The sequence below is a fragment of the Thermobia domestica genome, chromosome 5, assembly GCF_964235325.1.
Source record: "Thermobia domestica chromosome 5, izTheDome1.hap1.1, whole genome shotgun sequence".
In the NCBI taxonomy this organism is placed as follows: Eukaryota; Metazoa; Arthropoda; class Insecta; order Zygentoma; family Lepismatidae; genus Thermobia; species Thermobia domestica.
The window spans coordinates 16,274,746-16,296,984 of record NC_137458.1 but is presented as its reverse complement, the minus strand read 5'-3'; the positions used below and the strand labels follow the sequence as shown (position 1 = coordinate 16,296,984).

The window sequence follows — 22,239 nt, the reverse complement described above, 5'->3', positions numbered from 1 at the left end:
ATGAAGGGGTTATTCACTTCAGAGTTCGTTCCTAACAGTCGCATCATCAACATTAACCTTTATTTCGAACAGTCGCAGCAGATGTGTGCTGCACTACGCCAAAAATATTATGCATTGTTGAACCGAAAGCGAGCCCTGCTGCAAAAGGATAACGCGAAATCGCATTCAGCTCGAAAAACGCAACACAAAAGTCACGAACTTGATGGTATTGAACTGATACCACACCCGACATACAGTCCTGACCCTGTCCCTTCAGATTATTACCTGCTTCGGTCCATGGCGCACCTCCTGAAATCGCAATGCTTCACCAACCAGCAGAAGGTGAAAACAGCAGCGAATGACTTCTTTGTCTTTAATAGGACGTGGTATCGGCGAGGAATTGAAAGAAGTGGCAGGAAGGTGGCTACAGGAATCCGACTCAAAGGGTCATACTTTGAACCTTAACCAGCTTTCACTGCACTGTAATAAATACCAGTATGTTGTGTACCAGAACAGAACAAGACTTATTACTAATTTTTGTAAGTAAACATTTGATGAACAGGCAATCTCGGGCTCATGTCCGTTCCAGTTCAGTTACAGTATGTGCTTTAACTATTAAAAATACATTTTTAACAATCTGATATGATGAAACTTTCACACAGGCTGCTTGGAATTATGTCTGCAGTCATATCGGTAACAAATGGAAGTTTCATTTCACTCTGTGAATCTGCGGTAGACTTCCGAAGTATGCGAATTCAACACTGAAAGAGGAAACTGTAGACCTATAACATTTCGGTTGGACGGAAACGGAATTTGTCCTTTGGAGCGAACCCGTGTCAAAACAGTTTCTCGTTATCCCTAGTTATATTAAATTTTATTAGTTCCGTTTCATTAGAAAAATAAAAGCTGAAATTAAATTTATTCTCCGTATCTTAGATCATTGTTTAAAAAAAACAACAATTAGTTGTTTTAACTGTATTGAAATCAACTGTGGAACTTATTACTTCCGGTTGCAATTGGGAAATAAAATCGGAGATGGACTCACTCTAGAGGTACTGAATCTACATTAAAAAACTACTCACTATGGACTTCACTGTTGAAACCAGAAATCGTAATTTCCAACATTTCTATCAAGGATTAGGATTAGGAATTAGATTTCTGGGCTTTCGGCATCTATGGCCATGTTAGCCCGTCACTAGAATTAGGATTTAGATTTCTTGGCTTTCGGCATCTATGGCCATGTTAGCCCGTCACTAGAATTAGGATTTAGATTTCTGGGCTTTCGGCATCTATGGCCATGTTAGCCCGTCACTAGAATTAGGATTAGGAATTAGATTTCTGCGCTTTCGGCATCTATGGCCATATTAGCCCGTCACTAGGATTAGGATTAGGAATTAGATTTCTGGGCTTTCGGCATCTATGGCCATATTAGCCCGTCACTAGGATTAGGATTAGGAATTAGATTTCTGGGCTTTCGGCATCTATGGCCATGTTAGCCCGTCACTAGAATTAGGACTTAGATTTCTGGGCTTTCGGCATCAATGGCCATATTAGCCCGTCACTAGGATTAGGATTAGGAATTACATTTCTGCGCTTTCGGCATCTATGGCCATGTTAGCCCGTCACTAGAATTAGGATTAGGAATTAGATTTCTGGGCTTTCGGCATCTATGGCCATGTTAGCCCGTCACTAGAATTAGGATTTAGATTTCTGGGCTTTCGGCGTCTATGGCCATATTAGCCCGTCACTAGAATTAGGAATTAGATTTCTGGGCTTTCGGCATCTATGGCCATGTTAGCCCGTCACTAGAATCAGGATTAGGAATTAGATTTCTGGGCTTTCGGCATCTATGGCCATGTTAGCCCGTCACTAGAATTAGGATTAGGAATTAGATTTCTGGGCTTTCGGCATCTATGGCCATGTTAGCCCATTACTAGGATTAGGAATAGGAATTAGAGTTCTGGGCTTTTAGCATCTTTGGCCATGTTAGGCCGTCACTAGGATTAGGATTAGGAATTAGATTTCTGGGCTTTCGGTATTTATGGCCATGTTAGTCCGTCACTAGGATTAGGATTAGGAATTAGATTTCTGGGCTTTCGGCATCTATGGCCATGTTAGCCCGTCACTAGGATTAGGATTAGGTATTAGATTTCTGGGCTTTCGGAATCTATGCCCATGTTAGCCTATCACTAGGATTAGGATTAGGAATTAGATTTCTGGGCTTTCGGTATCTATGGCCATGTTAGCCCGTGATTAGGATTAGGAATTAGATTTCTGGGCTTTCGGCATCTATGGCCATGTTAGCCCGTTACTAGGATTAGGATTAGGAATTAGATTTCTGGGCTTTCGGCATGTATGGCCATGTTAGCCCGTCACTAGGATTAGGATTAGGAATTAGATTTCTGGGCTTTCAGCATCTATGCCCATGTTAGCCTATCACTAGGATTAGGATTAGGAATTAGATTTCTGGGCTTTCGGCATGTATGGCCATGTTAGCCCGTGATTAGGATTAGGAATTAGATTTCTGGGCTTTCGGCATCTATGGCCATGTTAGCCCGTTACTAGGATTAGGATTAGGAATTAGATTTCTGGGCTTTCGGAATCTATTGCCATGTTAGCCCGTCACTAGGATTAGGAATTAGATTTCTGGACTTTCGGCATTCTTGACCATGGCAGGCCGTCGCGATGAGCGATAATGTCCCTCGGCGATCACTATCCGAGGAAAGGGAAGGAAGTAGCCTGGACCTGTATGTTAGGTACCATCCCGGAATTTGCTTGGTGTGAATGAAGAAAACCCAGGAAAAAATGACTCGAGATGGTTGGCCTTAAAAAGCTTTTACACTCTTTTGCGACCGAGTGTCGTCACCGGGAATTGAACCCGGGACCGCTCGCACCAAAGACGAGAGCGTTAGTGAGTACATTACATAGAGCAACGAATCCATACTACCGGTAAAAACCCGTTTCTTGCTGTCTTACCGTTTCTGTTCTATGAAGATTAATATTGAAACCGGTAGCAGTGCTAAATTACCACTTCAAGTTTTAGTAGAGATAAGGGTGAAGACGAAATCTATTTTTGCGGTTATTCAATCCATATTGTTCTTCAAGCTATCTGATAATTTTTTTCACTATTCTTACCGTTTTTGCTCTGCTGTCTATCGACATACAGATTGACAAACACAGGCATTCTGTGAGCCGCGATATTTATAAATTACATCGTTTGAAAGTTTAAAAACAAATAAATATTTCTTTCTGGGAACTTACCGTAACCCTCTGAGACTAATATGTGCAATATTGACCGTATCTATTAAGATTTCTCCTCTTGTCAATTCACTGAGTCTAAACAGCGCTACGAACAGACTGCTTTTTCCTGCTCCCGTTCTACCCACGATTCCAACTTTCTCTGCTGGTCTCGTCTGAAAACTTACACCTTTTAATGATGGAACCAGATGTTCTCTGAAAAGAAATTTTAGTACTATCTGTATATATTACAATTTTATAGATTTTTACTTACTAATTTTTTAAATATTAGTTTAAAAATTGCAACAACCACAGGCTTTCATTACATACTAGTTGAACCTGCACTCTCTACACAGCGCATCATTAACATATGAGTATGAATCTCCTTGTCATTCCTCACATCATCTATAAATGTCCTTTTACAGACACAAGTGAAACACGTCTTGATAAAAATCGGCAAGAGGTACCATAAAGGAGATTTTTTTTATTATTATTCTTTCAATATCTCGAATAGTTTGCAAGATTTGAACTTACTTCCGTTTAAAGTTTCTTATTCATGTATGATTAACGTTTCCTTTCTTCTTGAATGTAGTATATAATAAGCAAATACATTACACACAACTCATTATGATGTCAGTGATATATGGTGTTCATTGGGCAAACACTCTAAACAATATAGATTCATCTTAGACTGGAGAAACAGTTATCCTTCGTTTTTCATTATCATTTGGCCATGAAACAAACGTCTGAGAGATATACAACCCCAGTATACAGACTGTTATGTTGGAACGTATAACTCTTAGGGTATAATGCTTTATTTTTTAAAAAAATCAACACTTGCACTGTACTCCTAAAAAATGTAATAAAGAAACAACGGCCACTTTTTTTAAAAAAAATATTCAATTAGAACTGGACAATCTATACAAAATTTGAAATCGATCAGCGAAAACGGCACGTTTCTAGCACTTATGGTTTTCGAGATCTCATTATCGAAATGATGGGAGACAAACATATAAAGTTTTCTTGATTACAAACATATAAACCTAGCATTTTAATATACAGATTGCATGGATTAATGAAGATAACTTACATTTTAAACTTAAAGGATTTTTTTAAAATACCGTATCGACATACATTCTAGGGAACAAAAATTACGAAAAGCACGAAAATTACGAACATTTCATATACGATACTACAAGACTACGTATACATTTCGATATATATTCTCTCCACCAGAAAAAAAGAATATCCTAATTCTTGCGAATGTTATCAATCAACTATTGGGACAGTTAATTAAAATGACTAGATTTCGAATAAAGTGTGCATACTCCTGTTTTTTGCTGATGACTGTACATGTTTTGACCCTTTTACTGCTAATCTGTAACTTTGTTAATACCCTCTATATATTTGCTTAACTTTGAATGGCAAAATCTATTACATGCTGGCAACTTCAACCTGTAGAGTCGCAATGAGGACTTAGATATGGATTTATAAGAAGAAGAAGAAAAAAAAAAAAATTGACATCACATTTATCACTTCTCAGTAGATCGAGCAAATGAGGGGGTTTGGAGGCAAAGCCCCCAGCTGGCCAAATTTAAGAAATATTAAGAGCTGTACGAAATTCACTGTCGACGCAAAGGGTGATACAAAAGAGATGCGAGGCAGTAGGCCGAGCAAACACGGAGGTCTGGGCGGAGCCCCCTGCTAGCCAAAAGCTAGTCACATACTAAAATACTTTATTTATATGTTTGACTATAGCAATTCATTCCCTTTGTGAGTCCTCCCATCCTTCGATTGTGACTGTAAAGGAACATGTACAGGTATAGGGAGAAAGTGGGAAGGAGATTCATGCACACATTAGAACGATCCGCTGTGTAGACAACGCAGCTGATAAGTGTTAAATCTTGGTCATATTTTCCTGATAGGTACTTCAACAGATACTTCAATTGGCGTGCCAACTCGTAAGTATGCGTACTAATAAAAACCCATGTTGTTCAAGATATCCTTGTATTTACACTAAGTTGTTCAAGTCAGCACATACAAAAAGGCATTAAGTTTATCGTACATAAATTAGTCATTTGGAAAGATACTTAGAATCAACTAGAAGCTTATTACCGAAACTATGTACTTTAACGAAAGGAAGACAAAAAACTTTTTGTTTTACAATTCTTTCTAATAACTAATTTTGTTTATTTTACCTGTATTGCAAGAAGACATTATTGAAAGTGATGACACCCTGACTTGGCCATGCATACGGAGAGGCCATTAATTCCACAGACTTTTCAGAAGGCACCTGGTCTATATACTGATAGGCTCTTTCTACTGCTATCATCTCTTTCTCAGTTTCCGTAAATGCATTTACTACGCCACTCAAAAGGCCAGTTATTGATAAAGCATACGAGATAGCGAGACCAACAAGACCTAAAATGAAAAATTATATAATAATTAGGAAATATTAATCTTTAACTCAATTTAAACACTTCTTTTGTTAATTTAATTACATTTATTTCTATTAACAAACCAAAATCATATCCACGAAGAAATTAAATGTCGACTGAAAGCAGAGAATTCGTGTTATTATCCAGTTCAAAATCTTTTGTCGTCGCGAATTCTGTCGAGGAATTTAAAGCTTAAAATGTATAAAACGATAATCATGCCTGTTGTTCTGTATGGTTGCGAAACATGACCTCTTACTCTGAGGGAAGAATGCAGATTGAAGGTATCTGAGAATAAAACCCTAGAACAAATATTCAGACCCAACAGAAACGGAATGGGGAATGACAGAAACTTCATAACGGGGAACTGCATAATTTATACCGTTTACCAAACATTGTTAGACTCATCAAGTCTAGGAGGCTCAGGTAGGCAGGTCATGTAACGAGAGTGAAGAAAGTAGGAACTCTTTCAAAATTTTGACTGAAAATCCAATCGGAAAACGTCCATTAGGAAGACCTCGGCGCAAATGGGAAGATAATATTAAGATGGATGTTGCAGAAATAGGAATATAAAGTAGAAACTGGAACCAGTTGGCTAACGACAGAAGTCAATGGAGAGCTTTTGTAAACGCGACATTCAACCTCGGGCTCCATAGGCCATAGAGTGAGTTAGTTAATCATGCTTATTTCGATGACTCCTTGTATTTCATTATTAAATGCATCCTATCAGTTCATTCAGTACAGGATGCGGCAGGTGAATCTGACAATTTTTCGCTACAGATGCTGGCAACATTGTTTAAAAGTTGAGTGAGGTATTCTTCTACACAAAGCATTTCAGTCAACAAGGAACAGTCGTCGAGACAACACAGTGCTTTTGTTATATAGACATTTTTCAAAATCAATGAATCTGTCATCATTTCACAGCGTACTTCTTTGGGACACAGATTCATTACAATTGGCGTGTTCCTACATGAAATTCCATTTTGCTGTTAGTATCTTTCGTGCCACGGAATCCGCTGTCAAATGATCACTACGAGGTAGCCAGCGTACGATTCGAACTCCCGTGAACATTGAGTGAGTTCGGCAATTCCCGGTGATCTGCGAGGAAATACGATGTGACCCTGCAATTCACAGATAGCTCCTATCGTCAAATATTGCATAAGGATATGCACTTCCAAATTTTTTGTAGTGCAAATATTAAGTGCTACCGACAAGGTGTCAAGAAGAAACCTTCGTACACGTTTAGTGATAGTTTTAACTCCTCTTCTTATGACAGATGAAGCCCTTTTTTTTTCTACCTGGTGACGTCAATACACAAAACTGCCATTAGTGGCAAGAAGAAAGTCGTTGTCAGCTACATTAAAGGCCTCTGGACAGTCCAAAGATTATTACGTGATGATGTGTTTCTATGTTTATTATTATTATTATTATTATTATTATTATTATTATTTTTGAAGACGATCAGAGTAACCCTCTCATAGTGAATTCAGCGACACACTAACATTCTAAATTTGAGTTGCGTCGACATAGTCATGGTTCCCAGACAATCTGGTATCTTCAAGATGGGCCAAGAGCTCCCCCGTGGCTAAGCGGTTAGCGTACGTGTCTTTGGCGTGGGAGACCAGGGTTCGATTTCCGGCGGAGTTCATGTGGTTCGGATTCCACGTTATTCAGTAGGTCCACGTCTCATATAGCCTCGCTGCTGAAGGAGTTTTCTTTTCTCTCTTAAATTGCCATCGTGTTTCCTCTTTGCAAAGGTTTCCTATTTAAGAATGGGTGCTTACGGATGAACAGAAGCTATAACCATATTTTAGGTGGTAGCGTAGCGGACGAACAAGCATTGGTAAAGGGGCTAAGGAAACCCTGAAACTATCTTACTAATCTTACTAATAATAATCCTTAGCCGACTGGGTTTCCAGTTAAAACTTTGAAACCGTTCCTACTTTCTGCGATTCTAGCCATATCCATATGATCTGCCCATCTGAGCCTCCTGGATTTTATAACCCTAACAATATAAGGTTAATGGTATAAATTATGCAGTTACTCGTTATGAAGCTTCCGTCATTCACTCCGTCGTGGATCCGAATATTCGCCTCGGGATTTTATTTTCAAATACTTTCAGTCTGCGTTCTTCTCTCAGAGTAAGCTATCATGTTTCACAACCATACAGAACAACAGGTATGATTATCGTTTTATACATTCTAAGCTTCAAATTCTTTGACAAAATTCGCGAAAACAACTGAGTTTGAACTGAATAACATGAATTACCTGCTTTCAATGACATTTAATTTCTTCGTGGATACGGTTTTCGTCTATTAATCTTAATTCTAGCTATTTGAAAATGTTGACTTTGTGGAAAGTATTAATTGATATTTTAACGTATTCATAATTTGCAGTATTATGGTCATGGCAAATTTCCATGTATTTAGTTTTCTCTGCATTTCTTTCTATTGCCCTCATATCATCTCTTATCGGATTAATATTGCAAGATGCTACATGTGCTCTCAACACTACGTACTGGCTGTAAACAACTTCAGATGACAATGTCAACAATCGCCAGATAACGAAGATCAACGAAGTCAGCTGACATATCTGGATAAAAGGAGCCACAACAGAACAGACGGCATCAATCTCCACTGATTGATCACCACCTCCACTTTCTAGGACGCCTGGTCTCTGACAGCTCCTTTATCCTTACCACTCTGTAGGACGCCTGATCTCTCAGAGGTACTTACACACACTTCTGGGCTACAAAGAACCTTAGATCCTGTCACTCTCGAACTCTTTGCCTCTCAGTTCCTACAAACTCACCAACAAACACCAAATATCTAAGATGAACTTAATATTTGAACTGTAATTATTTATTACTGTACACAGAACAAGATGATTACAAGGTGATTGTGAAAGTCCAAAATTTTCCATATACCATTTTATGCTTTAACCTAAAGACAGAATTTTGGAATATCATCAGCATAAACCATAACCTGATGAGTGCGCGCCATTCAGCTCTAGGTCCTGGTTGCTATCTTTAATTTCCCTTATGGCATATTCCAAAACAAAATTGAATAATAACGGCGACAACGTTATTTTCGTTTAGTTTGGTATAATATACATTTGATTAGTAATAGTAGTGTTGGTAGCGGTAGTGTTAGCAGCGGTTCTAATTATTAGAAGTGTCAATGATGATAACATTGAAAAAAGAAAAAGAAAAAACTTCACTTTGAAATTCGCAATCATACAAGCATTACTGGCCTCCGAGCTTGTCTTTAGTTGAATCTCACAACCTTAACAACAACGAGACATGTGCTAGGTAACCATTCTGTTACATAGAAGCAAGGAAAATATAATTGTAAAAGTCTTACCTGGATCAGCGACTTCAAACTGATGTTGAATAACTGCAATAACCCCAACCCCAGTAACCATGGCCACTCCAATGAACTGTAGTCGAAGTCCTAACCACTGTGCAGCTGCTTGACCCGCATATTGAGTCTTTTGATTACATTCCAGTTTGTCTTCATTTTCTCTCTTAAACCTAGGAAAGCACTCATAATTAGAACATCTGTGTTTCACTCAATCTATACAGTAATCATGCAAAAAAGCCAACAAAATCGAGCATAGCAAATCATAAGCTCAAACATACTGAAGATTAAAATTAAAATATGAATTTAAAATTTCTTAAGATGACAAGGGATGAGTAAATAGATTCTGCACATAAAAAAAAAAAAAAAAAAAAAAAAAAAAAAAAAAAAAACAAGTAAAAATCTGTTATTCCATCTTCATTTCTCAAAGTCACAACATTAAAATTACTTTATCTCATGTACAAGAATATGCAATTACTCAATGGAAAAGGCACCGTTATCCTCGATTTGAAGTTTTCCTCGGACCCTTTCCCTGGATCACTTTGACATTCACTGTTTTGATCTTCTGCTGGATACTACGCTTCAACTGGCGATCAGATTTGATTTCCAAGCCACCCTCTAAAACCCGAGACAGCCCAAGGGGTGCCTCGGAGGCACCTGGTCAACTTTTAATGCCATCATTCTTAATAGATATTTCATCCCGTGTCCTGCGCTCTACAATTCTTCTATCTCTTTGAAATACACCCTCTGATTGCGTTTCCTAAGCATTTTTTTTTTTTTTACTTTACCTCAGAAAAAATTAGATTATTTTTTATACTAACGTAAAGGCCCAAGGGGTGCCTCTAAGGCTCCTACTGAAGTATGTACTTTTCTAATTATTTGATAGTGTTTATTTTTTATTACCATTTACTTTGGTATGAAATCATTTGTCAAGACTAGCCTCTCCTATTAATGATGGAAAATACAAATGGTCGCGGTGGGTTCAGGTAGCTTGTATATGCAGCAGGCAGTCTCAGAGGCACCCATTGAGTCTTTTAAGGGTAAAATTAGCATGGGCTTTCTCGGGTTACCCACTAACATACCCCAAAAAGCTTCGACATCTCTTGGCTTTGGATTCGTTTTGGGAGTTGGCTTCCTTTAGAACAACACACACGTTATAATTCGTTAGCCAGTCGAGTGTTTTCTTTGCATGCTGGCTATTCGCAGGATCTAGTTAAACAAGAATTTTGTCACCCTGATGCTAGCTCTTGATGAAAGGAACTATTTCCTTCAAACAATTGCTTTGCACGTTTTGACAGTGAGAGTGGGACCCCAACAGTTTTGAGACACCCTTTGACGAGATGGTTATCCATACGAGGACGCGTTTGGGAATTTTGGCCGTGTGCTTAAATGCGACATCATCTGGTGCCGACGCAGCACTAGCAGTATAAAATCCGGAGTTCCCTGGCATATTATGCCCTGTAAATTTAAAGCATTTCTCGTCGTAAATAATGACAGTTGTTTCACTAGTCATAAGCTTCTGTCGCAGTTTGCGGTACTATTTAAGTATCTGTTTCAGTTGCTTTTCACTTTATTTAGAAGCTTTTAGTCTCTTAGGATATTACATGAGGCACTTCTAAAAATTATTAATTTAAATTCTAAACATAGATTAATTTATATGACTACAAGTTACTGCATATATTTCTTAGATGGGAAATGGCCATTACTACTAAAAAAAATAAACAAAAAAAAAAAAAAAAAAAAAAAAAGTACGAAATATGTACATACAAAGTAACATATGAGTCGTTCAGTTCCAAAAGCTCCCAGAAAACCGAGAAAACTGTAGGATCAATGCGTTTCGTAGAACTAGAAATATTTGAGGATGTTCATGTTCACTGAAGTATTCCCAATTTACAAAACATGAAGATCCTACTTTCTTTTTAAGTTTTCTGGGATTTTCTGTAAATGGACAAGAGCCGTTTTGGAACTAGACGACTCATATATTTTTCTATACATTTGCTACTAAAAATTGACTAACAAAACCGAAACAGAGGATTTCGAATTACAGAATAAAAATTCACAACTACTTTTCTTTAGCACAACTAAGCTAAGTCTGGTCCAAACGTAATATTCAGTAGTCCTTGAACTGAAAGAAGCTACCCTGGTTACTTTTGTACTTTGTGCTTGTACGATAATACTGTAAGTAACAAAAATAATTTTTTTTTTTTTTTTTTTTTTTTTTAAGCATAGACTTAAAATTAACTTCTTTCGTGTAATTTCATTAAAATTTACCAAAAGCAGTTACACAAGAGTACTTTGAGAAAAATCTACGTTTTGGGTTAAATTGCAGGCTTTTTCCAGATCAGTAGACACCCTGTAAAACTGCAACAGACTTTCAACCTACAGCGATCCAATACCGTAACCAAAAATGAAGTTTCAATAGCGAAAGAAAGATGGAGATGGAAAACAAGCTCCTATCTCATTAGACTGTCGTGAAAAACATAAAGCAAAATATTTGGTTTTAAGATTAGCGTCCTTTTCAGCAGCGAGGTTATATGAGATGTGGACCTACAGTTTAACGTGGGATCCGAACCATATGAGCTCCTGCTGGGAATCGAACCCGGGTCTCCCCGCCAAAGGTGCCTAATGCTAACCATGTAGCCACGAGGAAGTTCGGGAAAGCAAATGAATAAAGACCTTGTTATATTCCATACAGTGTGTTAGTTTACCTTTGCTGGGCACGGAATGCCCTGATAGTGGGTAATCCAAGCAATGTTTCATTAAAGTGGCTGTAGATAGGTGAGAGAGTTGTGCTTGATAACCGTTTTAATTCCCGAGAAGTCAGCCTGTAATGTTTCTGTAGCCAGTTATAGACAGGGACTAATGGAATCATTACTAAACACAGCCATGGCAATCCATATACTGTTATCACAACTGAACCTGGAAGGGAACAAAAAGAAATTCGTAATCGAACGCAAAGACATATTAGTTGCAATGATTATAAACAAACCTAACTCAAAAATGGAAAATCTTACCTTATTTATATGTACAGAGGTTGATTAGTTTATATTGAGCCAAATTTGAATGTGCTACTTACATAGGAAATGTCTCATTTCCACTACTAGTTGTGTTCAATCTGCAGGACACCTCTACTAACTATTGCCCGGCATCGGAGTTTCCACTGCAGGAGACTGCGTTGCAGCTCGACCATGGGTATTGCATCCCTCTCCTCTTTACAGGCTTTCCACAAGTCGAAGCCGGTGCGGACTCGACGATGGCACAGGCGCCGCTTGAAGAGTCCGAAAGCACCGTAATCCATTGGGCAGGCCTCTGGATTCTTGACGAGATATCAGAGAAGGGAACTGCCGCAATTCCAGTTGCCCACTCCACACGGCGATATAATTCCAACGATGTTATCGCCGTGTGGCTGGATGTCGTGTCTTGATCCAGTTCAACGTGGTTCACTCTGCTGGATCTCACGCTTGTACATTTCAGTGAGAACATAAGTCTGGTAGTAGGAAGCATTGACTTTCGCTCCACCTTTCGGAGACGCAGTTTGCCCCTATACGAAAAACTGGCCACAATCATGAACTCTTCTGGGAAACACTTTGTACATTGGCGGAAGAATGTGTTTTAGGTCTTGGCGTCAACATGTCTTACGTAATGGCACGAACTTCATCACAATCTGTGAGATAAATGCACGCCTGAAGGGTAACAACAAACTTCCACCGATCACCCGCGAGATGATGTTCATACAGTCTCCTGCAGTTCCTTTGTCGCTTAGCCACAAGACACGGTTTTAAGGCGTCCACATTGTTCTTGCAAACGACTGTGAGGCGTAAATCCCTGTGAATGATTCGGTTCATTGTTGCATGCGATGTGCGGCATTTGATCGCCATCGCATGCTCTGTGAAGGAATTTTCGGAGGTCGCCATACGCCGAACCACATGCAAAAGCGGCGGTAACCTCTTCACGGGAGCCCAGGACTGTTGCTCGCGTCAGTGTGGTGAGCCCAGGACTCTGTGCTGCATATTTCTGTACAATACGATTCAAAGTGGCACGACTTACACGAAAATTATTATGCACTTTGCATATTTATACGATGCGCGACGCCATGGACTTCGGAAAGGGTCACAATGAATCACTGCCAGATTCTGTTCAGTTTCGCGGCATCAGACTACGCTCGATCGCATTGCTCTACAACGTGACTAACAAGATACTGTTGCGTGGCAATCTCATTGCGATGTGTTGCGCATGCGCAGTAGAGTTGCTTATTGGCTTCGCCTCAATATAAATGAATCAACCTCTGTATCCTAAAGTAACAATCAGCAATAAAAAACCTAGTTGTGTTTACAAGTTATAATTTCAGCTACTAGTGTTATAATCTTTTACAGAGCACTTAATAAAGATACATTAGAAAATTTTGAACATTGCAGATGGTCTAATAATTAAAAAAAGAAAGGCTCCTACCGTAATGTGATAAATCTTCTAAAAATTAAACATCAGCAAATCATTTGCAGTGTTGAAACAAGATTTGTTGGTAGGTGCATTTCTTTTTAACTTCGAATTTCTGTGAACTGGAAAAGCGCTTTCCTTTTCTAAGTCTATACAACTAATTTCAAAACAATGAATGCGGGCAACAAGGCGAGACAAAAGAAAACAACAATAATGATCCGAAGTCAGGTCTATTTCATTCTTTAGAAGAGAAATATGGCTATAGTGTACCGAAGCATATACTCCTCCTCTGAGACTTGAGCTATAGCAGCAATAAAGCCTTAAACCACTCTTCCTCACAGATCCCAAAAGGACCTCACATTTTTAACATCTTAGAACTTTTTCAGTGCATGATAACCATCCAATAATTATTTTTATTTGGAAAACACAAGTTCTGGAAAAATAGGATACATTTTGAAACAGAATCCAGGCCCTAAGTACTTTTTGTTGTCCTGAAAAGCAATTTGTCCTCCAATGAAAAGTCTTTTTGGTAGACATATTTTAAAGGCAGTTAACATTAGATTTAACTGAATTAGCAAAATAATATGCAAGTTGATGGTACCCGCGGAGAGATTAAAAACATATATAATTTTTCATTTCCGATTTTTGTGCTTTTTACACAATATTTTTATATAAACACATATGAGCAGCTTGGGCGAACATAATGGTAAGTGCCACCTCCGGTGAAATTGAGTTATTACGTGGAATGAGTTGTGATCGAACCACAGAAGAGTATGTAGGTAGTTTAATTTCGGAACTGTCTGCAGATGGCAGGAAAAGCTTTTTTGATATATCTCACTCCATTGAATTGCATGGGAATGGATAACATTCTTTTCCAGTTTGCTCCAAAGTTATAAAATGTGACATATCACTGTATTCACCCGAGCCGCTCATACAGACAGGGTGGTTGTAAATTCAATAGCTATTTTTAATTTAGATTATCCTAGAAACTAGCATCAGCTCTAGCCGGCATGTAATACTGTTTATTAATGTGAGGTTTACCATTTATGATTTCGAATTTGATCCAGTGAAAACCGCAAAATAGCTGCGGTTTACAGCATAGAAAAGAGAGCTAAGATTGGCGCCAGGTATGAAGTTTGGAGGTCGGTGCTGCAAGTGCAGAGATGACAGAGGCAAAAGCGAGGTAGGAATGCAACGCTTAACCCTAAGACAATAAATAAATAAAAAAAAATAAATAAATAAATAAAAAAAAAAACTGTCATAAGAAATTAATGCTCCGTATCACCACGCAATTCCAGTAAGAGCATGACTTGATGACAATTTCTCTGGCGAATGGATTGGACGTCGGGAACCGATAGAATGGCCTGCACCAGCCCTGATCTAACCCCATGCGACTTCTTCCTTTGGGGCTGGGCTAAGGAACAAGTGTATAAGGGACATTAACAATCTTGAACAAAATATCCGTGAAGTGTTTGCAAATGTCCTAGTTGAGATGCTAAGAAGAGCCGTGGAATCTGTTCCTAAAAAATTCTAGAAGTGTGTACAAAATGCGGGTACATACGCTGAAATGTAACTTAATAACAACCAAATGGTACACCCTAATAATGTATTCAATGGAAATAAAACTGTGATAGGTTGTTTACTTTTTGAAATATTCATTGTTACAAATACGTACTGACTTTACAACCACCCTATATATATAATGCGGCCTTTCTCCCAGAGTTTAAAAGAACGCTCTGGAAGAAAAGCCGCATAGTTTGCCTATGCGCGAGACAAGCTTCGTTTTTTGAATTTTTTTTTTTTTACTATGAATTTTCAACAATTTGTTTATTTCACCAACAAGAAAATATATCTATGGTAATTCTTTATATCTTTAACACCTTCCAAGCAATAGAAAAAGCATTTCGTGCTAAGGAAATGCACGTAGGTAGTTGTCACTATGCTATTCTTTCAGTTATACATAAAGATGAGTTGTAAGCAGACCGTTTAAAGATAGTTTTATAGTGATTGGATGGCTAGCCAAAGTACTTCAGAATTGAACAATTTTTCTATGTTAGTGATTCAGGAACGCATAACAGAGTAAAAAGAAATCATGGTTCTATAGAAAAAGCAATTATTTAAATATTTTCTTTTTAACTCGAATCAAAGTAGAGAGCAGCACAATACTTTTAAAATATCTGTTGAAGGAGAAAATCAAATAGAATATAAAAACAATCCATGAAGTGATGTTAAGCGTTCTGTAACAATTCTAACTATATATAAAACTACACGAACTCACTCACTGACATAAATTAACGGGTACTTCCGGTTGATGTGGAAAGTTGAAATTTGACATGATTGTAGCTTTTCGGAACTAACCCACAGAAAATTGCCAAAGTGAGTATTTTTTTAGTTTTTATGGGGGCTAAAGAGGAAATGAAAAATCTCCATGTCATTTAAATAGGCGTTCTCTTGGGATACAAAATCTTATCTTTTAGGTAGTTGAAATACGAAAAGAAACTTGAAATTCGGTAGAAGGCCGTAGGCCAAGCAAACGCGGGGGTCTAGGAGTGGAACCCCCAGCTAGCAAAAGGTTAGTAACCCAAATAAAATTAATAGTTTTCTCTTGTTTTACAAACCGTTATTAACATTTCATGTAATTACAGTTGTTAATTCCATTATGTATTCATACTAATGTGCACCCTATATTTAAAAAAAAAAAAATCAAATAAACGTGGTAAAACTATATACTAATTCCTCGTTATGCAGTATACGGACCACTCTTGGAGACCTTACATCTTCGCCAGGACCACTAAGTCTGCGGGAACCTTATCGCATCCACTGTTTTAACTTATTATGCGCTCGAAATACTAAACTTATATGTTCATTCTTTTAATTTTAGTATTACTATTCAAGACAGTTTTTAACGTTGCAAAAGGATTATTCTGGCATAAAAGATATATTGTAATTAACGAAAAGAAACGAATCTTTTCTTTCGTGATGTGCAGTACAACGAATCGAACAGATTCTTCCAAAATGAAAATTAACGACCCACGATTAAGCCCTTTAAGCTACGGCAGACGATAATTAAGGCAAGTGAATGACAATGGAAGAATTGGTGGAATGAGAAAGTAAAAGGAAACGGAAGTATCCCGAGAAAACCCACGAACACGATGTTGTCCAACACGAACTTGGTTGGTTAGGGATCGAACTAAGGACCCCACGCACCAAAGGTAAGCGCTTTACCACTGAGCCATCGTGCCCCCCCCCCCCCAATATTCTTCCATTTACTGAATGTCTTAATAGTCTAATCCATCTTGTTCTAACTTTATTTTTACGAAAATCATGGAAGTTTGCGCTTCTGACGATACTTGTGCTTGGATTTTGGTTATGAGTGAGCAAATAAATGATCGTGGCCTTAAAGGTCATTTATCTGGTACAGTCCGCAGCAAAAAACCTGCAACATGAGCACATAAGTTTATTGTGAAACTATGCTTAACATCCCAGGGAATCAACATAACGTCTAAGTGGCACGAATCACGCAGGAGAAATCTCAGCGTCCTCCCCTGCATACTTATTTTGAACCAAGAGACTTGGTTGTTTCACAATAAACTTACATGCTCTTGTTGCAGGTTTTTTGCTGCGGACTGTACCACAGGCGCACGAGCGGAGAAAGGGAACAAACGCTCCCCATTTCCTTAATGTTCTGGATATCTTAAAATATCCGACTGAAGACCATACAATTCTGAATAAATTCAATGCCTTCTTCTGAAGAATGACTTAACTATGGAAGGCTACTTATTTCCACAATTACTCCGGGATGGGGGGTAAGCCGCGCGCCTGTACCTCGTTTAGGATTTAGGATTTAGACTTCCGGGTTTCACCATCTATGGCCATTTATCCCGTCACGTATGAGGGATGACTCCTCGGCGAACACACTATCCGGGGAAAGGGAAGGAAGGAAGCGGCCTAGGACCTATAAGTTAGGTACTAACTCGGCATTTGCCTGGTGTGAATGATGAAAACCCACGAAAATCTCATTCAGGATGGACAGCCTGAAAAAGCGTTTTACACTTTTTCGACCGAGTGCCCCCACGGGAATCGAACCGGGGACCGCTCGCACCGAAGGCGAGAGCGTTATTTATTTATTTATTTCTTATTTAAAATGGCAGAGTTAAGGCATAACCTTTTCTTCCACTCAACCATTTACATTTGTCTTTTACAGTCGGCTTTTTTTTTTTTTTTTTTTTTTTTTTTTTTTTTTTTTTTTTACGACGAGAATAAAAGTAATATACAGTTAGGCACGTTAAAGAGTTACCGACATACAGAACAATACATAAAATAAAACATGAAAAATGAAAATGAAACTTATTACATATAAAACAAGCACTAAAACAAACAAGAGACAATGCTAAAGATATGTTAAACTATATAAGGAGAAACAAAGACACCAATATTGATTATATATAACATGAAATACATTCCTATGATTCACTATCTATAGATAAAATGATGCACCAACTTAAGTGATTGTGTATAACGTATACGTTTATACACATGTATCAGAAGGGAATAGAAAAGAAAATAAGAAGAAATAGAAAGAGAAAAAAAACGAACGACTGCATGGTAGCGCAAGGAATAGTTTCGTGTTTAACAACTTTTTTTTCTTTTAACTTACTGAAGACCTTCATTAGAAAGATGTTCTTTAAGTAGACGTTTAAAAGTCAACACTGAACCAGAGTTTCTGATGTATTCAGGGGTGTCATTCCAAGCTTTGGTGGAAAATATTGTGAAAGATTTGGAAAAGAAATTAGATTTGTGCGTTTGAACGGCGAGTGTTGTATTTCCTTTAGAACGGGTATTTAGTGGGTGAGTATCGCCGAGAAATTTAAATTTAGAGGATAGATAAGTAGGTGCCTGTATCTCGTGTGACAAAGAAAATAATCGATCAGCTTAGTCAAGGAAATCGGGCCTCGGGAGTTAGCCAATACGCTATGAACGCTGGTCCGTAATTTAATCACTATCATAAAACAGAGTCAGCAACACTTTTCTCAATGTCTATGTAGATCTTACTCTCAAAAAGGAGGTAAATTATTATGTAGACTTACAGTGCAAAGCTGTAAGACTTACCTAAAACGCTGAAGAACTGAGCCAGGAGAATATTCATTATGAATGGGAGAGAATCGTCAATGGTATACGTGTCCGAAGAAAATCTGTTGAGAATTCGTCCCACAGGAGTAACATCAAAAAAGCTCACTCGAGCCTGAAACAATACACAGAAATTCATTTCAAGTAAGCGTGAAAGTTGTCAAGTTAAAAAAATAAATGAATAAATAACATAAATAAAATAAAAAAGTAGTAATAATAATAATAATAATAATAATAATAATAATAATAATAATAATAATAATAATAATAATGACTTCTTTGGTCATGTGAAGAAAACAATGTCATCAATAAAATGGACTACTCTCACAGCTATAACAGTACCACTTACTTAACAACATACGCACATTTAGTACAGAAATGAACAGATATAAAGATCTGGTAGGCGAAATAAAAAGAATATGGAAATGTCAGAAAGTTACAACTAAACCAATTACAAGGGATGATCGAAACAAAAAATTAAAAAGCCTCTTATGGTTTATGTGTGAGACATAGCTGGAAGATCAACACACTTGATGATAGAAGGCACTCAACAATAGTCCTTGGTGTAATTAGAGCTTTCGTTCAACCGCTTATCATAACGGCAAATAAAATTTTGTATGCCATTTGCATAGAAATCCGCGTTAAGTTCTTCTAGCCACTTTAAAGGAGCGGTTTTGATATTATCACATGCCAGATAATGGTGTCCAGCCAGTGTTTTTTTTTTTTTTTTTTTTAGACCAGGGAAAAAGTGAAAGTCACTGGGGCTAGGTCAGGGCTGTAGAAGGGATGCTCTAGTCGTTCCAAGCATAACGTCAGTAGTTGAAGTGCTGGATGTACTGTTGCGTAAAGGGTGTCATTAACAATATTGGACCGTCTTTCTTTAAAGGCACGACACCACTTCCCTACATGTTGCTTTGAAATTTAGTCCTCCCCATACACCTCTACAGTCTGCCCATGAATGTCAGTAGGTCTATAGTGTTTTTGGCCGATAGGAACCGCACCAGTTCAAACCTGCACTAAGACAGACATCAATTTATTAATCTACAAATAAATTTTTGTTAAGTTACAGTGAATATCATAAAAGTTCTATGCTTCGTAACCTTTTTTTTTTTCGATCGTTCCTCGTATTATACCATAGCTACAGCCCCTAAAAGCATTGTGACACAAGTGGCACAGATAAACGCAAAACATCTGTTAACAAGCCTACAATACTAAGTAATTCTAGACGCCTGTCAAGTAATCAGAAGGGTCTTTGGACAAGAACTTCCAACAGAGACGGACGTCTGTTAATTAACTTAAAACCGGTTTAAACCGATATATAATAATAACCTTTCACAAGATCTATTTTCATATGCCTATAAACAAATTTAGAACAAACACAGACACATAATTTTTTATGACTTATAACATGTTATGTCTTTCTTGCAATCCCATGATGATAACAAGTACATGGTATATACAAGTACAACTTTCATCTTTTTCACTTTTCGCATATTTTTACCTTTCAAATCTTTCTTAAACAGTGTAAAAAGGAAACAAAAAAAAAGTAATTTTTAGTATTAAAATTTTCTACTCTTCTAATGAATTAATTATTTTTAGACAATGCAAAACCATGCTTAGGAATTCTATCATTCTACTTATAGATTTCTGTAATTCCTGAATTTCCTTTAAGCTTCCAATTTTCCAAGTTTTCCACTCTCCCCTGGAGTCTTGGTCACGGAGGTTAAAAACACGAAGAAAAAGAATAGAAACATCAAGGAATAAAAAGGAACGGACTTACCAAAGGAAGTGCTTTGTACAAAAAACACATTGTCAAGTATGACAGCGATCAAAGTACGAAGATGATGATGCAAACTTAAGTGTGACGGAGTCATTTCGTGCGCCTTTCTTGTTCCTTGTTGGAAGATTGCCAACTCTCATTATTATTTTTGGCATGTGAATGCAGTGAATTTTTTTTAATTACCGCCTCCTATTCGTCACTCAACTATCCCTTGTCTAAAGTTAATTTCGGATTTTTTAAATGACTAAATACATTTTCAAAAACCGGTCTCTCTACTTCATTTCTAGCTCCAAATAAAATTTTTGAATCTTCTACCCTGTGTTGAGTGTCTTTTAAATGCTTCGATAAATCTAACACCGGATTTTCCGTTTTTGAATCTCTAATATCCTCCTTTACTCGAACTTCTTTTCGTTTTGCCTATATAACTCTCTTAGCAACTGTTTTATTCAGGGCTCATAGTGGTCTGGTCTCTTGTAAATAGTTGAAAATGGCCAAAAGCACACGAAAAAGTGACCAAAAATCTCATCATGTCCATTTTTTCCTTTCTCAATTTCTCCATCGCCTCTCTCTTTATTGTTTTGTTTCATCTTTTCTTCTTTACTTCTTTTTGAGCTTCCTCCTTTCTTAGGTTTTCTAAGTATGCTTTGTAGTTACGGTAAGTAGACTTAGTAGATGTAAGAAGCTTCTGAGTAAGTGGAACCAGTTCTGCCTTATTTCCGAATTTCTTCATTACAGACATTATATTTAACTTAGCGTTGAGAGCTCTCAAACCCATGAAATATTCAAATTCATCACCTACTCTTAAGAAGAACATACAAGAATCATAACACAAGACGAACATGATGAACCACACAAACACACATATAACGTTGAGCGGAGCGTTAACTATTACGAGAAAACTAAACGACTATTACGATAGAAGAAAGAATAGACACAGAAAGTTGTCAATCCCACCTTGAGAGCTTAAGCATCTACCAACTATCCAATATGCTTTAGAAAGAATAGAAGCTGAAGTGAGAATAAAGCTGATTGTTTTACATGTGGCAGCAAGTACTGAAGCTTTCAGAAGAGTAATGAGTAACAAGTTTCTGCCTTTTTCTATTTATTTTTATAATATTTTTCTTAGAAAACTGCCAATGCAAAAGATAAATCACACGAAAAAGTCATTTTACCTCCCTAAAAAAGTAACTTTTAGTGACAAATTAAAAAAAAAGTAACTTTTAGTGACCAACTTGAAAAAAAGTAACTTTTAGTTAAAAAAGTGACTCCCTATGAGCCCTGTTTTATTTCATAAATACCCGATTTTTCACTGTTTCCCCACTGTTGCTGGAAATTCAGGAATTACAGAAATCTGTAAGTAGAATGATAAATATTTTTAACTGCCTGACACTGCAAACCCAATATAAAGGAAGTATACGGAATCTACTTTAAATTAATTTACACAATGGTTTTCTGAATAATTTTAATGTATATGTAAATATATAACCTTGATTGATTGCACTTTAATACTAGGGATGGCCACAAAGTTCCGGTTCCGTGAGGAACCGGTTCTCGGAGATCCGGTTTTGACGGAGATCCGGTTTTCAGAACCGGTTCCAGACCTGGATCCGAAAACCCGGTTCCAGAACCGGATCTAAGGAACCGGTTCCAGATCTGGATCTGAAAACCCGGTTCCAGAACCGGATCTTAGGAACCGGTTCCAGACCTTGATCCGAAAGCCCCCAAAGACCCGTAAAGGAGGCACAAAGTTCACCTTCAAAACACTGCAAAGAGGACCATGCGCTTGTGCCCTCCCAGCCCAGACCTGCTTGTGCCCCCAGAAAAAAATTTTGATCCACCAGTGGGTGTTTAGCCAAATGAGTTGGCCAGTTTGCCTGTTTAGCCAATG

At 37.6% G+C, this 22,239-nt stretch overlaps 1 protein-coding gene across 1 annotated transcript in view; it reads right to left on the bottom strand.

The window, feature by feature from the left end:
* LOC145685744 (ATP-binding cassette sub-family C member 10) overlaps positions 1–22,239 on the bottom strand; it is a 91,827-nt gene that overhangs the window by 8,980 nt on the left and 60,608 nt on the right. The window contains exons 15-19 of the mRNA XM_081758240.1: positions 18,554–18,686; positions 11,719–11,929; positions 9,014–9,183; positions 5,415–5,637; positions 3,241–3,432 (exon numbers count right to left, since the gene is read on the bottom strand). Of these exons, the coding sequence (XP_081614366.1) occupies positions 3,241–3,432; positions 5,415–5,637; positions 9,014–9,183; positions 11,719–11,929; positions 18,554–18,686 (929 nt within the window). The remainder of the gene's footprint in view (positions 1–3,240; positions 3,433–5,414; positions 5,638–9,013; positions 9,184–11,718; positions 11,930–18,553; positions 18,687–22,239) is intronic.